Source organism: Mesoplodon mirus (assembly GCF_964341445.2).
Source record: "Mesoplodon mirus genome assembly, chromosome: 2".
Taxonomy (NCBI): Eukaryota; Metazoa; Chordata; class Mammalia; order Artiodactyla; family Ziphiidae; genus Mesoplodon; species Mesoplodon mirus.
In genome coordinates, this window is record NC_138977.1 from 142,150,117 (window position 1) to 142,172,431 (window position 22,315).

At 37.4% G+C, this 22,315-nt stretch overlaps 1 protein-coding gene across 1 annotated transcript in view; it reads right to left on the bottom strand.

Annotated features, from left to right (window-relative positions):
- The window catches only part of FGF2 (fibroblast growth factor 2), a 56,862-nt gene that overhangs the window by 1,187 nt on the left and 33,360 nt on the right, over positions 1–22,315 (bottom strand). The window contains exon 2 of the mRNA XM_082639076.1: positions 12,466–12,569. Within this exon, the coding sequence (XP_082495202.1) occupies positions 12,466–12,569 (104 nt within the window). The remainder of the gene's footprint in view (positions 1–12,465; positions 12,570–22,315) is intronic.

Consider the following 22,315-nt stretch of genomic DNA (forward strand, 5'->3'; position numbering starts at 1 on the left):
CACTCCCTATAATGCTTGGCCAACTGGGATACATACCATGCCAGTAATATTTGCCTTCTCAGCCAGTTGCTAGTATTTTAGAGAAAAGAAATAGTACCAGGGATTAAGTGGATAATATTGATACATTATGGAAACCACAAGTTTTTGTGTTTTTTTTTAAACAGAGGTTACTTGTACCTTTTTACACAGAGGGGAGAGAAGGAAATTGTGCATCTGTGCTGAACATTCAGACATGTAAGTTTACTAAACAGCTGATGTGCACTTGAAAACAAACTGCATTTTTTAATGGGTAGTAGAGCCAAAATTCAGCCTCAATAAAAGCATGCATCTAACATCCCATTTTAAGCAATTTTCAGTTCTCTCCATCCTAAGTTTACAAATCATCTTCATTGGTTGTGATGTCAATAATCCTGTTAAAAACTGATGCAGTGTAATTTTTTTAACCTTTATAAACATATTCACAGAGCTTTTTCTCCTATACTCAATGTTTAACTGCTCACCATTTCAAACTTAAGAGAAAAGGAGATCTTCAGAGGACATCACAGAGGAAGTGGTAAGTAGCTTCTAAAGGCTTATAACAAATTGTACCCTGCCTTCAAGCCTTATTTTATATAGGCCCAGGAGCTGGGAAATCCCTTAATTCATGGTTACTGACTGCTCTCATGCATATCATTTTATTTAAATACCACAACAGTCCTCTGACATAATGTATCATATATACTCATTAACAAATGAGGAACCTAAAACTCAAGGCTCATAGATTAGGAGACTAGGATTGATGTATATACACTACTGTGTATAAAACATAACTAATGAGAACCGACTGTATAGCACAGGGAACTCTACTCAGTGCTCTGTGGTGGGAAGGAAATCCAGAAAAGAGGAGATTTATATATATGTATAGCTGATTCACTTTGCTGTACAGCAAAAACAAACACAACATTGTAAAGCAACTACACTCCAAAAAAATAAATAAATAAAATCGGCAGAATAAATAAATAAAACTCAAGGCTCTTAGTAACTTATTTCAGATTGTGGATACCCTTTGCCCATGTGTCCATCTGACACCTTTTCATCAAATTACATTTTCCTTTATTTTTTTTAATTTAAGAATAATTTTGGGATACAGAAAGCACACAGCTCAAATAATGCATTTGTTCATTTAACGTAATTTTTTTCTTCTAGGCAGTGGGATACATCAGTGAACAAAACTGAACAAAGATCCTTGCCTTTGTGCAGGTCAAATCCTGCCTTTGTGTGGTCAGATCCTCAATGGGGGAGACACAAAATAAGCAGTAAGCATAATTGGATAAATTGCTAAAATACGATAAATCCTACGGGAAAAAGTAAAACTGAGAGGATAAGAGGGATGGGGGATGGTGTGGGTACAGATTAGTCTGCAGTATTAAATAGCACGGCCACAGTAGGCTCCACTGAGAAAGTGATATTTGAGCAAAAACCTGAAGGAGCTGGAGTTAACCCTCCAGATACCAGAGAACAGCATCCCAAGCAGACAGAGGGAAAAGCCAGTGTAAAATCCCTACAACAGGATCATGCCTAAAGTGTGTGAAGGGCAGCGAGAAGGCCAGTGTAAATGAAGCAGAGGGTTTGAAGGGGCAAGGAAATGAAGTCAGAGAGGTAATGAGATAGAAGATTTATAGGCTATTGTAAGTATTTTAGCTTCTATCCTGAGAAATTGAAAAGCCATTGTAGACTTTTGAGCATGATCTGACATTTTTCCAGGATTACTCTGGCTCTCAAGATTACTCTGGGCCAAAGGCAGATGCAGATACAGATACACCCATTAGAGGCTTGCTCAGTAACCTAGACAGAGGGAGACTCAGACCACAGTCGCAGCAGCAGAGATAGTAAGAAGCTGTCTGCTTCTGGATGTATTCTGAAAGCAGAGTCAACACAGTTTCCTGACAGATCTGATGTGCAGTGTAAGATACAGAGGAATCAAGGGTGGCACTGAAGTTTATGTTCTAGATGATGGACTTGCTGAGATGGGGAAAGCTATGAGTGGGAACAGGTTTTATAGAGAAAGATTAGGAACTCAGTTTTGGACATGCTGAGTTTGAGATAAATATTAGATGTCCTAAAGGAGATAAAGAGTGTTTACTGAGCACATACTCTGCAAGAGACAAATCACTTAACCTTCTTTCCCTCTTACTAATGCTAATAACCACAGAATTGGAACTTGAAAAGTACTAATTTATTTGGAATACTGAGAAGTGTTTTAAGTTACAATAATTCCAATAAGCCATATTCTCAATTCTAAAAGGTATGCAGTCTAAAAAATGAATGTAGATGTACATGCATAAGAGTAATATAAATTAGTCATACATCAGTGGTAGGCCACACCTCAAGACTTGCCTGAGCATTATCCACATGAACTAGCTTAGCTTATGGTGCTATATAAGGGGCACAGTAACCATTTGTTGATACTGATAACAGTGATGCTAATGATTTTAAAGATGGTGCTGGAAATTTGACCCCTTGTCGGGGCATCTGAATAGGAAAGAATCAAATAGAGTTTGAAAAAGCATAATCAACATTTTAAATAGTTTGATTTGTATTTTGTCTATATATTTAATTTACGTTGAAATTTCAGAAGAAAGTAAACTGATGTGACGTATTTATACATAATGAAAAACTGACCCTAGGAAATGGTAGGAACCAGGTTTCTCGCTATTGGAGTGGGTGGTTACAGACAAGCCAGCAGGGAAGGCTAAAATGGTTCATGTGATACTGTTGGATTAGGGTTGGATAACATCAGTATGTACTCATTTTTAGTTGACTACAGATGGTTAAATATAGAAGTATTTATAGTTATGTGTGTGTGTGTGTGTGTGTGTGTGTGTGTGTGTGTGTGTATATATATATATCCAGGTTGGTATATGCCTATATTCCTTGCTCGGTCAGATAAGAGGGCCTGGAAGCAGACACACCTCGGTAGCAACAAGCACGCCCAGATCTTGGTTTCTGATACCATTTTCCAGTAGAAGGAACCAAGCCTCCTTAGAGAAATGGCTCATTCTGGGCTGGAGTAGGGAATATACAAGATGAGACTGGAGCACTCTTAGAGGACATAAAATAAGGAAGTGCTCAAAAAACCCCACATTGACTGGAATATGTCAAAGAGTACAGGAGCCAAATGAAAAAGCTCCCAAGAGCCAAAGCTGAAACAATTTGAACAACAAAATAATACAGTTTTGGATTATAACCCAAAGTACAAAATAAATATCCATGCATATATACTGATATACATGATTAACTAAATAAAATAAGTTGTTTCTCATACAAAAGAATTCCAAATAATTTATGCAGATACTTCCTCCTCAAGGAGACGGAGCATAAACCTCCCCCACCCCGACTCCCATCTCTTAAATGTAGACTGTGTATAGTGACTTTCTTCCAAATACAATATGGAAAGGGGAAAGAAAACAGTAACTTTACAGTGGAGACAAACACTACCTCAGCCAGCTGACCAAGGTTAATATTATTAGTGATAAGCATGTTCCCTGAAACGATACAATGAAAATAGTACTTTACCTCTGTGATCTACCTCCCAAATACTCATAACCCATGTCTAATCATGAGGAAAACATCAGGCAAACTCAAACTGAAAGACTTTCTAACAAATACTTGACCAGTACTCCTCAAACTGTCAAAGTAATCCAAAAAAGGCAAGTCTAAGGAAATGTCATGATCTAAGGGAGACTATAGAAACATGATGACTCAATGTGGTATCCTGAGTGGGATCCTGGAACAGAAAAAGGACATGAGGTAAAACTTAAGGAAATATGAAAAGTGTGAACTTCAACTAATAATGATGTATCAATATTGGTTCATTAGTCGTGACAGGTGTACCATACTAATGTAACATGTTAATAGGAGAAGCTGGGTGTGGAGTATACAGAAACTCTCTGTACTGCATCTTCACAACTTTTCTGTAAACCTACTACTAATCTAAAATCAAAATTTATTTTTAAAAAAACCTGACCTTAGGGCTACAAGTATGACCGCAAAAAAGAATCTCAAGTAACTGAATTTAGTAACTCTAGTTACACTATGAGGGATAAAAGCATCTCATTCATTTCTGTGCTCTACAACATCCAAATACAGATCATTTATTTATATATACATATCCACTTTATTTCACCATACTATAAATGCCAGGTGGGTGGAGATTTTCTTCTGTTGTTTTTCTTCTGTTCTATTGCTGTATCAGTGCCTGGCACATAGTGATCAATAAATATTTGCTAAATTAATGAATAAATGAAACTTTTATATAGGTTACAGTAAAAATACCATTCAATGGCACTGCAAAATCTAAATAAGAACAAAGGAACTAAGACCAAGGAAAATCCAGCCTAAGTACTGAAATATAGAATATAGTCTAATTTTATGGACTAATTTAGTCCCTGAGGAAACTAAGCCAGTTGGCCCATTGCAAGAGTTTGACTATCCTAACAACATCTGTGAGGATCTTTATGAGCCAGGAAACCTGGGTTCCAGTCTTGCCTTGATCCCTAACTATCTTGTACCTTTGAGCAGGCCACTTAACCGCTCTGAACCTTACTTTTCTCATCTGTGAAATAAGACTGGATTAGATGATCTTTAAGATCCCTCCCAATCTTTTTTTTTTTTTTTTTTTTTTTTTTTTTTGCGGTATGCGGGCCTCTCACTGTTGTGGCCTCTCCCGTTGCGGAGCACAGGCTCCGGACGCGCAGGCCCAGCGGCCATGGCCCACGGGCCCAGCCGCTCCGCGGCATATGGGATCCCCCCAGACCGGGGCACGAACCCGTATCCCCTGCATCGGCAGGCGGACTCTCAACCACTGCGCCACCAGGGAGGCCCCCTCCCAATCTTTAACAATTTTTAAGCCTTTAAAACAATCTTAAAGCCCTGGCATACTATAAGAAAATAAGAACTAGAGTAAATTCTCCTCCCCCTGCCGCCCCCCACCATCCCCTGTCCTTATGTATTGGCCTCAGAATTCTCCTGCACTGCTAAATGTTAGATTGACCCTTATGCTCACTCCCCCATGCTCTGTTTTTTGGATTGTTTATTCTTTTACAGTACTTTGATTTTGCAGTTTTGGCTTATGAGAGAGTTTGCTCAACATGAGTCCAAGAATGCTTTTGCTTACACAGCTTCTGAGAATTAAAAACAGACATGATGTGTAAGTATCATTTCAAAACAAACTAAGAAAGACACAAATTGTAAAAAGTTAAAAGTAAATTTAATCTTAATATTGTGATATATGTATGTAGCTTATATAAAATTTTATAAGATTGGATTCTAAAAGAAGCAATAATTCTTATTAAGCAGTAACCTTTGCATTTAATCTAGTATTTTATCTCTGAAAAATGATATTCTTCTTTACTGCATTCTTCTGACAAATTTAATCAGTATATATCACCATTCTGTATAAGTGAACCCTCAAAAGTCTCTTTAAGTTTCATTTCCCCTCAAGTAAGAAAGTTATTGGATAAGTAAAAAAAAATTTACTTTTACAGTAATCAAATGTATATTCTCAGATACGATACATAATTTTTGCACATTTGACTCTTACGGATCAACACAGATCACACACATTCTATTACTTACTGAATTATTTTGTTTAGGTTATCACAATCTGTCGCATAATATAGAAAACAATGTGCAACTTTCTAGCAGCTAAAGACCAGGCAGATTTTTTCATACCAGTGCTAACACTGAGGTTGTTTGGTGATTTAAACTTAAGACTACAGTTTAACCTCATTATATGCAATTTCTGAACATAGAAGAAATCATAGATCCTAATATTTGTCCTGGGCTTCTGTTGTTCATAGCAACAAAATTTATTTTGCTATGGAATGGAATACAGAGTCTGTTGTATATTAAAGAACTACTCAACTTCGGCCTCCAAATTTAGGCTTTGGCAGGTAAATATAGTTACTCTTTGAACATTTATATTTTCTAGCTTCAGAGAAGGGTAAAGACACTTAAGAAGTGTTTCAAACAGTGAGAAATCCTTAGCCTGAATACGTTCATGCTATTAATATGTGAAGATGTTGGAGGAAAAAAATGGTACACAACTTAGTCTTTTTTAATACTCTCAACTGGTAGTAATCAACCTAACCTGACTCTTAGAAACCAAAATGTGTTATTATCCAGCATGCTTTTCTGAGGGTAAACTATAATGTTTTACAAATCAGTGTAGGAATCGCACACAGGATACAATGCAGAAGAACCCAGGGATGTGCCATAACATAGCAGTCTGAAATGGGGCCTTGTAGAAGAAGAGTGGGAAGAATTATGCCTTTGGCAAATGCAAGTTCATAAACCCCAGTGTCTCTAGGTAATAAGGAACATCTGCATCCCCAAATGATGGCTACTGGTCACAATACTGGACTTATCCCAAAGTTGGTTTGTTTTTTGGGGTTTTTTTTTTGCGGTACGCGGGCCTCTCACTGCTGTGGCCTCTCCCGTTGCGGAGCACAGGCTCCGGACATGCAGGCTCAGCGGCCATGGCTCACGGGCCCAGCCGCTCTGCAGCATGTGGGATCCTCCCAGACTGGGGCACGAACCCATGTCCCCTGCATCAGCAGGCGGACTCTCAACCATTGCGCCACCAGGGAAGCCCCCCAAAGTTGTTTTGTTTTTCTTTTTTACATGCCAGTTGTCTCTTCCCATTGTCACCTGAGTGAGGTCCCTGCTGACATCCCCGGCTACAGTGTCTTTCATCATCAGTGATTCATCTCAACCCATTAAACAGTGGAACAGATGCTATTAATAGCCAAGGGTCAAGACTTTTAATTTCTTGCCTGAAAGTTGCTATTGTTGACAGCTCAGTGCCTATGGAGCTGACTCAGAGGAAAACATGCCACTTCCTGAACCACCACCACCACCACCACCACCTCCTTGGTTTGGGGGTAAGTGTCCCTTGTTTTAGGGACACTTACTTTTTCATCTGAAAATTGACACAGCCCACCCAGACTAATCTGAAAGAGGATTGCTGCTGAAGAGGCAAGGCAGCAAGCCACACAAATTGAATGGTAAGACTAGAGATTGACTCGTGACCTTGGCATGGAATAGATCCAGTGACGGGAGCTGGAACAACTGGATCTTGGCTGGTGCCTTTCCTCAAAGAAAACTGATAAATCCTGAATATTCCAGTTATGTGTAACAGCTGTGGCTTTGTCCCTACAGAGTTTGTGATAAATTTCTGAGTATTGCTAAATTAACTCTTACTGTACCAGCTTGAAGGAAATCCGTTGTATCTGGAAGAATTAACACACATCCAAGGGGACAGAAACATACTTAAGACTAAATAGAATGCTGTGACCTTAATCTTGTGAAAGGTCCTGCTTAGCTAAAGAAGAAATTAGAAAACACTGTTTAGAGCATTTTATGCTTCTACAGAATCAACAGTTTGGGAAGCTTAATGCCTATGTGCCACGAGAAGAGGTCAGAATTCTCTGAATTCTAACTTGTAGAGAATTCTCTAAGAATGAGAAGACAGCTCAGGTTTTAGGTCTAGTGTCTTAAATTGTCTCCTCTTTTACAGACCCCAGTAGTTTCAAAGACTCACTGTAGAGTAACTTCTCAACCTAAATGTCCATTGACATTTATTTACAAAACAGAAACAGACTCACAGACATAGAAAACAAACTTATGGTTACCAAAGGGGGAAAAGCGGAGAGGGATAAATTAGGAGTTTGGGATTAGCAGATACAAACTACTGTGTATAAGATAGATAAACAACAAAGTCCTAGTGTATATATCACAAGGAACTATATTCAATATCTTGTATAACCTATAATGGAAAAGAATATGAAAAATATATATATGTATTTAAAATTGAATCACATTGCTCTACACCAGAAATCAACACAACATAGTAAATCAACTATACTTCAATTTTTTTAAAAAAAATTTTAATAAGGTAGAGTAGCTTCTGTTTTCATCACTTTTGACAATTATTTTTATCATTACAGATGAACCTGTGTTCCAGCCTGTGTTCTCAAGATAAATAACCCCTCCAATGACTATCTTACAGGGCCACCATGATTACCAGATTACTGGATCTTCTGATCTCTTTAAGTGGAAAACCACAGGGTAACAATCTGAAGTTACAAGACAGACAGACATAGCAAAGCCTAGAGCTTTAAAACCATTTCGACTAGTGTCAATTTGACTAGTGTTGTCCATAGTTGAGACAGAAGCAAATGTTGTATGTATTTACTTTCCTCCACCACCTTTACTGTCTGACAGTAGCCAAATCAACACTATTGCAGGAGACAAAGTGATTCACACGGTGTTTTGTTACATTCTGAGGTGAGAAGAGCAGGGTTAACCCCCCTTCTCTCTACAAGGTCAAGGTCATCCAAAATTACCCATTGATTCACTGCCCTAGAAATATTTAAAATGCTACTTCAGTAGATTCCCAAAGTATTACATCATCCCTTGAGTTGACAACAGGCTGGTAGAGGAAAAAAAAAAAAAAAAAACAGTGGAAGAAGTGAAAGTTCCAAGTAGTCAGCCTTTCATAGCTATATTTTTTTTGCCTAGGAAACCTCATCCATTCCCCTGCTTTAGCCACCACATATATGCTTATGACGCCCAAATCTATATATCAACACACACCTCTCCTCTAAACTCCAGACCCGTAACTCCAACTATGTAGTGAACATCTTCACCTGAATTTCTCTTAGGCAACTCAAACTAGATAAGACTAAATTTGAAACTGTATTACCTTTTCCCAGCACTTGCTCTTTTCCTCTTCCCCCTTTTTCATCTACCTCCTCATCCAAACTGGAAACCTGGATGTCATCTTTGACTTTTCCCTCTACTCTGCTCCTAACTCTGGTCAGCCTCAGTGCTAGCACTTTACTCCATCCTCTTCATCCTGTTACTGCCAGGTTCTGATCATCACTTGCTTGGACTATTCCCATGGCCTTCTAACTGGCCTGTCTCCACCAGCCTTGGACCCCTCAAATCCATCCTCTGTGCTGCTGCCAGAGAGCTCTTTCTTGAATTCAAATCTCATGTGTCTCTTAAAACTCTATGGCTTCCCACTGCTGAGAGCAGCATGGTGCTATCAGGTACTTCAGCAGGCAGTTTACCTGCTTCTCCAGCCTCATCTCTTCCCTTCTACCTTCTATTGCCTTTGCACCTTACACTCCAGCAGTAGTGAATTGTAATTCTGGAGAAACCCCTAGTGCCATGTCCTAGAATTATCTATACCCTGATTTCCATTCCTCTGCTCCCAAACTGCCTGATAAACCCCTTCCTCTACATTATGTCAAATCCTCTTTGTAGGTCATTCTTCCCAATCTAGACAAGTTTAATCACTCCCTTTCCTTTATTACTATGCATACATGCAACATATAGAAGAACACTTCAAAGCCACCCCCCTTACACATTATTACGAATACTTATTTACACTTCTGCCTCTCCAGATTGTCACTTATTAAGGCACAGGCCATTTTGTATTCAATTTTATAACCCTAGTGCCTAGCATGGTACTTAGTATGCTGTACACTCAAAAAATACTAGCTATTGAAGAAGATTCTAAAATTTATTCAATTACAAGAAAAGAGCACCGCTACACTAAGACTTATGCAAAAATCACATAAATATATTAAACATATCTTTGTCAGATGATCAGTCAGATGGTTGAATATTCTTTTCCTCTGTAATTTCTCTGTAAGTCTGTTTCAGTCCCTTCAAAAATCCAAAGATCACATACAGATGGCCAAGAGGCACATGAAAAGATGTTCAACATCACTAATTATTAGAGAAATGCAAATCAAAACTACCATGAGGTATCACCTCACACCAGTCAGAATGGCCAGCATCAAAAAATCTTCAAACAATAAATGCTGGAGAGGGTGTGGAGAAAAGGGAATCCTCCCACATTTGATGGGAATGTAAAATAGTACAGCCACTATGGAGAACAGTATGGAGGTTCCTTAAGAAACTAAAAATAGAGCTACCATATGATCCAGCAATCCCACTGGGTATATATCCGGAGAAAACAGTAATTTGAAAAGATACATGCACTTCAGTGTTCACTGCAGCACTATTTACAATAGCCATGACATGGAGGCAACCTAAATACCCATCGACAGGAATGGGTAAAGAAGATGTACATATATACACGATGGACTATTACTCAGCCATAAAAACGAATGAAATACTGCCATTTGCAAAAACATGGATGGACACAGAAATTATATACTAAGTGAAGACAGAGAAAGATAAATATATATCACTTATATGTGGAATCTAAAAAAATGGTACAAATGAACTTACTTATAGAACAGAAATAGAGTCACGATGTAAAAAACGTAGTTATCGGGGGGAAAAGGGGAGGGATAAACTGGGACATTGGGGTTGACATATACACACTACTATGTATAAAATAGATAACTAATAAGGGCCTACTGTATAGCACAGGGAACTCTACTCAATACTCTGTAATGACCTATGGGAAAATCTAAAAACGAGTGGATATATGTATAACTGATTCACTTTGCTGTACAGCAGAAACTAGCACAACATTGTAAATCAACTACACGCCAATACAAAATTAATTTTAAAAAATCCAAAGATCTTCACTCAGAAAAAAATTCAAAAACTAAGCTCAAAACACCACAACTGCTCAGTACTATTAGATTCATTCTGTGGGGAAAGCTACAGAGTGCTATATAACCGGCTACTGGTATTGGTATTATGGCTGTGGTTTGTATATACACGCACTTTTAGGTACATGTCTTATCTACTCCCCCAATGAGACAGAAGTACAATCTGTGTCTTTTATACTGATCTGCTTCCCTGCGTCATTCCCCACACAGTGTCTGCTCAATAGACATACAATCCTGGTTGTAATAATGGTGAAGTTGACAGGGAGCCTGTATTAATGGAAAGAATACTAGCCAGCAGCAAGGACCCTGGAGTAGCTGTGATAAAAAGTAAAAAAATAGAGAAGTCCCTGCCCTTAATGAGCTTATATATAAATGAGAAGTAACATGAGGAGGAAGTAACAATTTTGAGGACCTATTATGTATAAGACCCTGATTTTGGCACTTGATATAAATTATTTACTCCACACAAAAACTCTGAGATATGGGCTTCCCTGGTGGCGCAGTGGTTGAGAGTCCGCCTGCCGATGCAGGGGACACGGGTTCGTGCCCCGGTCTGGGAGGATCCCACATGCCGCAGAGCGGCTGGGCCCGTGAGCCATGGCCGCTGAGCCTGCGCGTCCGGAGCCTGTGCTCCGCAGTGGGAGAGGCCACAACAGTGAGAGGCCCGTGTACTGCAAAAAAGTAAATAAATAAAAACAAAAAAAAAACTCTTGAGATACGATCATTATTGTCTCTATTTTATAGTATTCTAAATGGCAAGTGTTTCTATGTCATATTTGAAAGAAGCTTAAAAACTCATACTCAGGACTTCCCTGGTGGCGCAGTGGTTGAGAGTCCGCCTGCGGATGCAGGGGACACGGGTTCGTGCCCGGTCCGGGAAGATCCCACATGCTGCGGAGCGGCTGGGCCCATGAGCTATGGCTGCTGGGCCTGCGCGTCCGGAGCCTGTGCTCCGCAACGGAAGAGGCCACAACACTGAGAGGCCCACGTACCGCAAAAAAAAAAAAAAAAAAAAAAAAAACAAAAAAAACAAAAAAAACAACACCAAAAACTCATACTCAAAATTTTATATGTCCATCCCAATGATCTTCAGACAACTGCACAATATAAAGATTTTTTTTTTAAACTATAGTTTTAGGGACTTCCCTGGTGGCACAGTGGTTAAGAATCCGCCTGCCGATGCAGGGGACACGGGTTCGAGCCCTGGTCCAGGAAGATCCCACATGCCGTGGAGCAACTAAGCCTGTGCACCACAACTACTGAGCCTGCGCTCTAGAGCCACAACTGCTAAGCCTGTGTGCCATAACTACTGAAGCCCGTGCGCCTAGAGCCCGTGCTCCGCAACAGGGAAGCCACCGCAATGAGAAGCCTGCACGTTGCAATGAAGAGTAGCCCCCGCTCGCCGCAACTAGAGACAGCCTGTGCAGCAGCGAAGACCCAACGCGTCCAAAAGTAAATTTATTAAAAATATAATAATTTAAAAATAAAACTATAGTGTAATAGCTTTGCAGCAAAGGCAGTAAAATGCAGTGAATTAGAGTTCCTGCTCTGGAGTCAAGACTGCCTGGCATGCTGTCCTGGCGTGCCATCCAGGCTCTGCCTCATATGACCTGTGTTTTCTTGGTTACTTTATTACTCCCTCAAAACTTTAGTTTTTGCCTCTGTGAAATAGAGTATAACACTCTATTTTATAGGATGAATGTGAAGATTAAATGATATACCTGTAAAACCCTTAATAAAGATTTAATAATACCAATACTAGTAAATTCATAGCAATAAAAGCTAAATTTTTTTTAAAAGTACAAAAAGAGAAAACATTACTTACAGAAGCCAGTAATCTTCCATCTTCCTTCATAGCAAGGTAACGGTTCGCACACACTCCTTTGATAGACACAACCCCTCTCTCTTCTGCTTGAAGTTGTAGTTTGACTATAAGTAATGGAGAAAAAATTACCTTTGTAGCATCATAGAAAAAAGAGGCATCTACACGTTTATGCAACATACAGGGTAAAGACAAGGCGCTTGTGCATCCAGCCAAGGAGCTGGGGGACAGGGGACAGATGTCAATTAAATTCTGTTAGAATGAGAGGCAGACCCACTAAAGTATGAGTGCCTCTTGACTCCCTTCTCAATCCAGTGTCAGTGAGTGGATAAGAGTGACAGATGGAGAATTTTTTTCCCTTCATGTGTAATTAGCCTCCACTTGGCCCTGTTAACTACTTAGATTTTTTTTAAAATGAACATATTTTAAGAGTACATAAATATATAAACTACTTATGAGAATTTCCACACTACTGCCTAACTTTAAACTCTTTAAAAGTTATTTTAACCAATTCTTCACAAATAAAATATAATCGCTCACTATTATCTTTTGGTTTGTATTTCCGTGAGTTTCCTCACCTCTTATTTCTAGCTTCCCCTTCAATACAATACCAAATGCATTTATCTTTCTTTATGGAGGGATTGTGATGTATAGATTTTTTTTGCAAATATCTATTGGACAAACAAAATGTTTATGCTTAATTTGCTTATAGTGTGATGAAAGATTTTCATAGATTTTTTTTGCAAATATCTATTGGACAAACAAAATGTTTATGCTTAATTTGCTTATAGTGTGATGAAAGATTTTCAGAATGTAAGATCCTGAAGAGGATGACCTATGTGTTACCCTACATTATCAATATTAAGCAGACTGTTGGAAAACAAAAAAAATAGATATTACATGATCATGATGATAATGCCATAGGGACAAATAATCATCTAATTAATTCAGTTAAAATTAAGTTTAAAATTTGTTTTGCTATTCAGAGGCAGCATTCTCCTGCCTAGAACAGCATTCCCCAAAATGTATTTTGGCTAACAGAGATTACTTAAAAAACAGGTTCTGGGGCCAAATAAATTTAGGAAATTCTTGGTTAAGTCAAGTTAACTCTTTATTGTCAAACTTCTCAGAACTTTGCCTCTCATAACCTGCGTTATAAATCACCATAAGGGTATCAAGTACACAGTGTGTATAAAATGTGGTTGGGTCCCAGAACAAGTTTTTTCATAGGCTATTCTGTGGCCTATAAACATATCTAGGACATTCTTGAGAGCAATAGAAAAAAGCAGTGAATATTCAAAATTCTGGAAATCAGAATAATATTATTTGGATAACATTAGAAACATAAAGTAAATTTAATTTTCCCAGCTGTTTCCGGGCAGCTAGGAAACACGGCACAAAAAGGCAATGTTTGAAAAATTCTGGAATTACTATTAACTTTGTTAGACATAATTATGTCATAGTAATTATGTTTTAAATTTTTTCCTATCAGGTAGAACAACATACGGGTAAAATGAGATATAACATCTGGGATTGGCTTTAAAATATTCCAGGAAAAAAATAAAATAAGATATTCCAGGAATCAATCAATAATTTTTTAATAAAATGGGTGGGATAATAAAACAAGATTGATTAACCTATGTCAGTAGTTATTAGAAGCATGGGAGTTCATTATTCTATTCTCATTACTTTATGAATGTTTGAGAATTTACATTTTTTATAAAAAGATATTTGTTGGACATTTAATGTCTGATTCTCCTCTGTGCCAGTCACTCCAGGTGAAATTCTTCTACAGAATCTTAAAAGACAGTACAAAGTAAAAGGAATATAATCAAGACATGAAAACTAAACGGAGAAAGGCATAAAGCCTCTCTCAAAACTTTATGGGAAACTGTAGAAAATAAGATTTATTTTTAACAAATATAAGCAAAATTAATGATTATGAATAAAAATCCTTGTATATAGCTCTAAAGTGATGTAGATAAGCCATATTAATTATGAATGTATTTGCATCTCTTTTTAACTCATATGGTTGTAAAAATGCTCCTGAGGCAAGACTGCATAGTCAATCACTATAATTTTTTCCTGGCACTTTATCAATAAACTGTAGGCTAGCTCAAGCCCACCATCTTGTAAATGTGTATTACTGGTCATAAGGCAGATTATGGATATTAATGTGTGGTCAGTACCTGCAACTCAGTACCCAAAGTAAACGTCATCATTCATTTATTCATTGGCTTTTCACAGATTTCTTGGGGTTCCACATTAGGATATTGTCATTTGATAAGCCATTATAAAGTAAACACTAATTGTAGATGTCTGAAAAGTGTTTCCATTAACATATAACTATAAAAATATAAACTTTAAAAGTAACCAGAGCCTGAAACCAATAAGAAGCTGGAAAATCCACAAAATCATAGATTTTCTTTAAAAACCCATCAGAGCTGAGATGCAAAGAGACCTAAGTAAACTAAATTTCACATACAGATGATCCCTTCCCCCACTTAAAAGATGACCTGCTTCCATCTTTGACAGGAAGAAGACTAACCCTATCAAAATGGGGAGTATAAAGAAACCAGCTGAACTTTTACAAACTTTTAAGTGCTGCTGACGTGAAGAACTGGATTTCTAAGGAGCCCTAATCAAACAGCAATTCCATACCCACCTGCCAGTTCTCTCCTACAGAGCTTGCACCTAGGGCACAACCATCACACACCAGAGGCAGAGGACAGAACAGAAGGGCTAAGAGATCCTTCTGAAGCACCTAAGGCTTTGCCGAGTGCAAAGCAACAGTCCAGTGACAGCTGGGAGTGGAACAGAGCTGAGAGAGAGCCCTCTGAGAATCACTGAGCCTTCACCAAAAGAAAAGCAGGATGAAGAGAGATCTTCAAAGACAATGGTAGATTTCAAGAGCAAGGATAATCCTGACCTACCCAAATAGTTAATAGCTGGGCTATTTCTGTCTTAGACAAAATGGAATATGAAAAAGTACTCAACCCAAAAGAAGGCAGAAGAGGAACAGAAGGACAAAGAACAGATGGGGAAATTAGAAAACAAATTCCAAGATGGCAGATTAAACCCAACACATCAATAATTGAACAAATGTAAATGAACTAAACACTTAAAGGAAGAATTGTCAAGAAGTTAAAAGGCAAAACCCAACTATGTTGTTTACAAGGAAAGCACATTAAATACAAAGATACAGGCAAGTTGAAAGTAATGTGGGAAAAAATATAGAATGTATACCCTAATTATAAGAATGCTGGTATGGCTATATTAATATCTGATGTGGACTTCAAGGTAAGTAGTATAACTAGAGATGAACAAAGTTATTTCATAATGATAAGAGGGTCAGATACCTCAAGAAAACATAATAATTTTAAACATGTAGCACATAATAATAGATAATGTGCTATAATAATAAATTGCCTGAAGCAAAAACTGACAGAAGAAATAGATCAGTAAGTATATGGAATATAAGAATAATGTTATCAGCCAACCTGACCTGACTTTTTTTTTTTTTTTTTAAATATCAGGTAGGTTTCATTTACCTGAAACTTTAGTCTCTTCTTAACATCACTGTCATTTGAAAACTATGCTAAAAAAAAATTAACTCTGCCAGCATGGTAAATGATCCTATGCTTATTTGCCTAGTGGACTTGAATTTTTCATATCAATTAACTTCAGCTTATAAGTTCTTTTTCCAAAGTTACCATGATGTTAAGTAATATCACTGGCTCTTGTCCTGTACTGTGGGTACCCCTGGTACTTTTGTTTTTTAACAGTCTGAGACATAATTCATGTATGATACAATTCATTTAAAGTGTACAATACAATTCGGTGGTTTTAGTATATTCACAGAGTTGTGCAACCATCACCAGAATCAATTTTAGAACATCTTCATCCTCCCACACCTCCTATGGTTCACCTCCTATGTCCCCAATACCACCATCCCCAACCCTAGGCTACCACTAATCCACTTCCTGTCTCTATAGATATGCCTATTCTGGATATTTCATATAAATGGGATCATACAATATGTAGTCTTTTGTGACTGGCTTCTTTCACTTATCATATTGTTTTCAAGGTTCATTCACATTATAGCCATGTTTCAGTACTTCATTCTTTTTTATTGCCAAATAACATTGCGTTGAATAGAGAGACCCCACTTGATCTACCCACCCATCAGGTGATAGACATTTGGTTTGTTTCCAGTTTTTGGCTATTATGAATAATGCTGCTATAAACATTCATGTACAAGATTTTGTGTAGACATATGTTTTCATTTCTCCTGGGTATATACCAAGAAGTCAATATGGTAACTCTATGTTTAATCATTTGAGAAATTGTCAGACTTTTCCAAAGCAACCATTTCACATTCCCACTAGAAATTAAGGGTTCCAATTTCTCCACATCCAGGCCACATTTGTGATAGTCCGTGGTGGTGATTTTTGTTTGTTTGTTTGTTTTTTCTATTATAGTCCTAATTGGGTGTGAAGTGGTATCTCTTAGTTCTGATTTTCATTTTTCTGATGTTGAGTATCTTTTCATGTGTTTATTGGCTATTTGTATATCTACTTTGGAGAAATGTCTATTCAGATCCTTGGCCCATGTTTTAGATTGTCTTCTTCTCATTGAGTTGTAAGAGTTCTTTATATGTTCTAGATACAAACCCTAATTAGATATCTGATTTGCAAATATCTTTTCCCATCCTGTAGCTTGTCTTTTCACTTTCTTGGTATTATCCTTTGATGCATAAGCATTTTTAATTTTCATGAAATCCAATTTATTGATTTTGTTTTTTCACTGCTTGTGCTTTTGGTGTCATATCTGAGAAACTACTGCCTAATCCAAGGTCATGAAGATTTATGCCTATGCTTTTCTCCTAAGAGTTTTAGTTTTACCTTGTCATTTAGGTTTTGATCCATTTTGAGTTAATTTTTGTATGTTGTATGAGGGTCCAACTTCATTGTTTTACATGTGGATGTGCCTAAAGTGACACTTAATGATCACTACACCCCAAATCTGCAGAATATACATATTTTCAAGGAATACTCCCAAGAATAAATTATATGCAGGCCATAAAACAAGTCTCAATATACTTAAAAGGGCTGAAATCATACAGAGTGTAATATGAGAAATTAATAATAAGATATCCAGAAAATCCCACAAATACTTGGAGATTAAGCAATACATTTCCAAGCAAAACACATATCAAAGAAATCACAAGGGAAATTAGAAAATATTTCTAATTGTATGGTAATAAAAACTCAACATGCTTAAAGGGAAAGGTATAGCTTTAAGTGTTTATATTAGAAAAGCAAAAAATCATGAAAACCTCAGCTTTTACCTTAAGAACTAGAAAAGCAAATTAAGCCTAAATAACAGAGGGAATACATACTATGTAAAAATTATACAATGGAATATATACATATTAGTAGAAAATAATCCCAAAGAGCTAACAGTTATTTCAGCGTAATAAAAGGAAAATAATATTTTACTTTCATACACTTTTTGATATTTAAAATTTTTTTCTCGGTTGAACATGTTACTTTTATAATAAAAACAATGTTAGCATTGTCAGAATTTTTAAATAATGTAGAATAAAATGCCAAGTGTATGCCATATTAAACATGAAATAATTGCAGTCATGAGTTCCAAGAGGGAAGTTTCTCAATTAAAAGTAATGTAAGAAATGTATCAATCAAAAGGAATGAGTAGGGCTTCCCTGGTGGCGCAGTAGTTAAGAATCCGCCTGCCAATGCAGGGGACACAGGTTCGAGCCCTGGTCCAGGAAGATCCCACATGCCGTGGAGCAACTAAGCCCGTGTGCCACAACTACTAAGCCTGTGCTCTAGAGCCCATGAGCCACAACTACTGAGCCCGCGCTCTAGAGCCCGTCAGCCACAATAACTGAGCCCATGTGCTGCAACTACTGAAGCCCGCGCGCCTACAGCCCGTGCTCCACAAGAGAAGCCACCACAATGAGAAGCCCGCACACCACAACGAAGAGTAGCCCCTGCTTGGCGCAACTAGAGAAAGCCCACGCACAGCAACAAAGACCAAATGCAGCCAAAAACACATAAATAAGTAATAAATAAATTTATTTTAAAAAGCAATGAGTAAACCTTGATGAAAGCAAACCAACTATAAAAATTACTGTAAGACCATAGGAGAAATTTTAACACTAACTGGATATTTTATACTTCTAAGGGAATTTTTAAAATTTTTAGGCATGAGAATGGAACTGTAATTATTTTTAAAGGATCTTTTAGAGATATATACCAGTCTTTTAGAGATACATATCAATCATTTATGTATCTAATATGCACTAATACATACATATCACTTATGTAATAATTTATGTAGTCATTTTTCAAATGCTTTGATGAAATGACATGATGTCTCAGATATAGTTAAAACAATCCAGTAGTAGGGAAGGGGGTAAAGAGCTAAGGCAGGTATAGATGAAACAAGACTGCGATGATAACTACTGAAGCTAGGTGATGGATACGTGGGGGTCATTAAATTGGTTCTTCTATTTTTTGTATATATTTGAAACTTTCTCTAATAAAAAATCGGGGGGGGTTATAAAAGAACAAAAAGTAACTAAGGCAGTTCATTGGGCAATTAATGTTAAATGTGGGTACCGATTTATTAAAGGGTATTGTCTTAGACCATTCAGGTTACTATAACAAAAATACCATAGACTGGGTGACTTAAGCAACATTTATTTCTCACAGTTCTGGGGGCTAAGGAATCTAAGATCAAGATGGCGTTAGATTCAGTGTCTGGTGAGAGCCCTTTTTATGGTTCACGAACAGCTGTCTTCTCTCAGTGTCCTCACATAGCAGAAGGGGCTCTGTGGGGTCTCTTTTGTAGGGACACTGATCCCATTCATGAGGGCTCCACCCCCATAATATGACCAGTTCCCAAAGGCCCTACATCTCCTAATACCATTCCATCAAGGGTTTGGATTTCCACACATTAATTTGGGGGGTGGGGGGGGGACACAAACATTCAGTCCATAACAGGTATGAAAACTGTGTTAATAATGTTCCAGAGACAGTCCTTGAGATACTTTTGGATTCTATACAGTGTGAAATCTCAGCCAGTACTCAAGGACACTGGACAGTCACTGTTTCATACTGGACTGGCTTCATAGGGAGGAAAGCTACAATAAAATAATCATACTTGAGATTTAGAAGACTCTTAATAAGCAAAGATCTTACGACATAGAAAAGGCATAAACCAAAGACATGTTTTGTTTGCTGGAGGAAGAGTGGGAAGAGGGTCTTCTTTAAAGGAGTGGTTTTAAATATCAGGCACTTCAAGATAGGGAATGATAGGAATTCTATTAAATTTCCACATAACGAATACAATGTAAAATTTTCCATACTTTTCAGGAAATGAAACAATAGACAAGCTAGCAAAAATTTGTTCTGAAAAATCGAGGATAACTTTGGATAACTTTATCATCAACTCTTCTGAACCATAAAAATGATCTATTCCCTTCTGTGCCTAACCAGGGAAACTATTATCCTCACCCTAGTTTCTGGAAATAGAAAATATTAATGTATATTTTTTACATTTAGAATAAAGGTTAAAGCCTTGATTTTCACCTTATATAAAACTAAACCCGATTTTAATACTTCAATCTAGCTGTTTATACACTTGAAAAGTGTCTGTCATAGCTATCAAAAAAGCAAAAAAACATTGTTTTTCTCCATAATATGGATAATGTGAAACTTGCCACCTAAAAAGTGCTTAATAAATGACTATAAAATAGAACATTCCTTTTTGTAGTATAAATAAGTACCAATTCTCTTGCACGCAGTGTGCTAGACTGTGGAATTATAATCTACCCTGGAAAACCTTCTGTGGTCATTCCCTTTTCCCTTCTCCCCTCAGTTTATGATAGGAGTCCTCTCCTCTATACTCCTTTATCCTGCTTCCTCTACTCGGAACAATTTTGTACCATACTTGTCTGGCCCTCTTTGATTGTGAGGGCAGGGAACTATATCCATCTCTGTATCCTGTGAGTTAACACAACGCCAGGCACATAGAAGTCTCTTGTGAATGTCTGATGGATTGAAAGCATCTCACACGAGAAAAAGCGGGTAAAGGAACCGTTGCAGCAATGTCCTTGGTGTCATACTGGAGCATTATACAGGTGCTATGAGACTACAGAAAATGACATATCTATTATTAGAGGGAAAATCAGAGAATCTTTCTAGGAGAGATGAGGTTTGAGCTAAGTTTTGAAGGATATCTAGGAGATAACCTCATGAACAAGGTATAGGGTAGGGAGACTAGATAGAATGATATTCCAGGTAGAATGTCATTTCAGGACTGAGGCACGAAACAGCCACACAGCCTAAACAGCCAAGTCCAAGACAGCTAGAGCAATAGGCAAAATCCAGACTGAGAAACCCCACAGGTCAGGGACTTCCCTGGCAGTCCAGTGGTTAAGACTTTGCCTTCCAATGCAGGGGGTGTGGGTTCGACCCCTGGCTGGGGAGCTAAGATCCCAAATGCCTCGAGGCCAAAAAACCAAAACATAAAACAGAAGCAATAATGTAACAAATTCAATAAAGACTTTAAAAATGGTCCACATTAAAAAAAAAAATCTTTAAAGAAACCCCACAGGTCAAATAATCCAATTTCCTCAACAATCAATTACTAGGGAGAAAAAAAGATGGAAGGAGGACCTGAGACTAAAAAAGGCTTAAAACTGACATACTTTAAAAAGTAAACTAAAGCAGAATATTTAAGGATGCCTATCAGTGTGATGAAACTATTAAGAAACTCAAAGAAGTAATTAAAGACCTGTACACTTTTATTGGGGAGGCAGGGGACTGTGATTGGGACAGGGGACACACAGAGGGGCTTCTACGGTGACTGGCAAAGTTCTGTTTTCTGACTTGAGGAACGATTACAAAAATGTTCACCTAGTAATAACTCATTAAAGTACAAATTTGTTTTATGTGTTTTTCTGTATCTATGTTATATTTTACATTTTGAAAGTTTTTAAAATTAAAAAAAGTCTACAATAAAAAACCTTTCTAAATTGGACCTTGAACACTGATGTAGCCCCGGTCATTTCAGCACGCTGGAGATCACCCACTATATTCAGGTTTTGGATGCACAGAAGTCAACAATTTTGATAAATATAGACTTCTGGTGGCTTTCTAATGTTGATATTAAATCCAGTAAGAGATGAACTTGGAAAACTACACAGTGTGTTATCCAAGTTTAAAATTCAACTTTTTTTCTCTGTTGTAGCATAAAAACAAAAGCTGTAAACCACAAAATTGAAGAATCTCATCATTAGGCAAGATCTTAGGGGTCAATTGGTTCCATCACTATACAATTACATCTTAAATCCCATCTACAATATCCATGAGAAACAGTTGTCTAACTTTTACTTGAAAATCTTTAGCAAAGGAGAATTTGCACAGTCTCTCTAAAATGATTTAGATATGTAAGCAAAGGAACAGAAACTCTGTTTCACAGTAAACTACTCAAATGTTCAAGTGCTCAGACCATTTATTAGCACTTGACACATTTAGTTAACAGAGTATAACCAAAAAGCTGAACTATTACTTCAATGTGACCACTATTGCTCGAAACATTTTGCAACTCCGTTTTTGGAATTTCCTCCTGAATTTGTATCATTTTCTTTTGAATAGGCTCAAGGATGATAAACCTTAAAATCATGAATACTAATTTGTTAGAGCAGTAAAGGACTTCAGAGATCATCCAGTGCACCCTCCTCGTTTATAAATAAAGAAGCTGACATTTAGAGAGGTTTGTCCCTGGTGAAAGAATATGGTTTGGGGAAATAGACAAG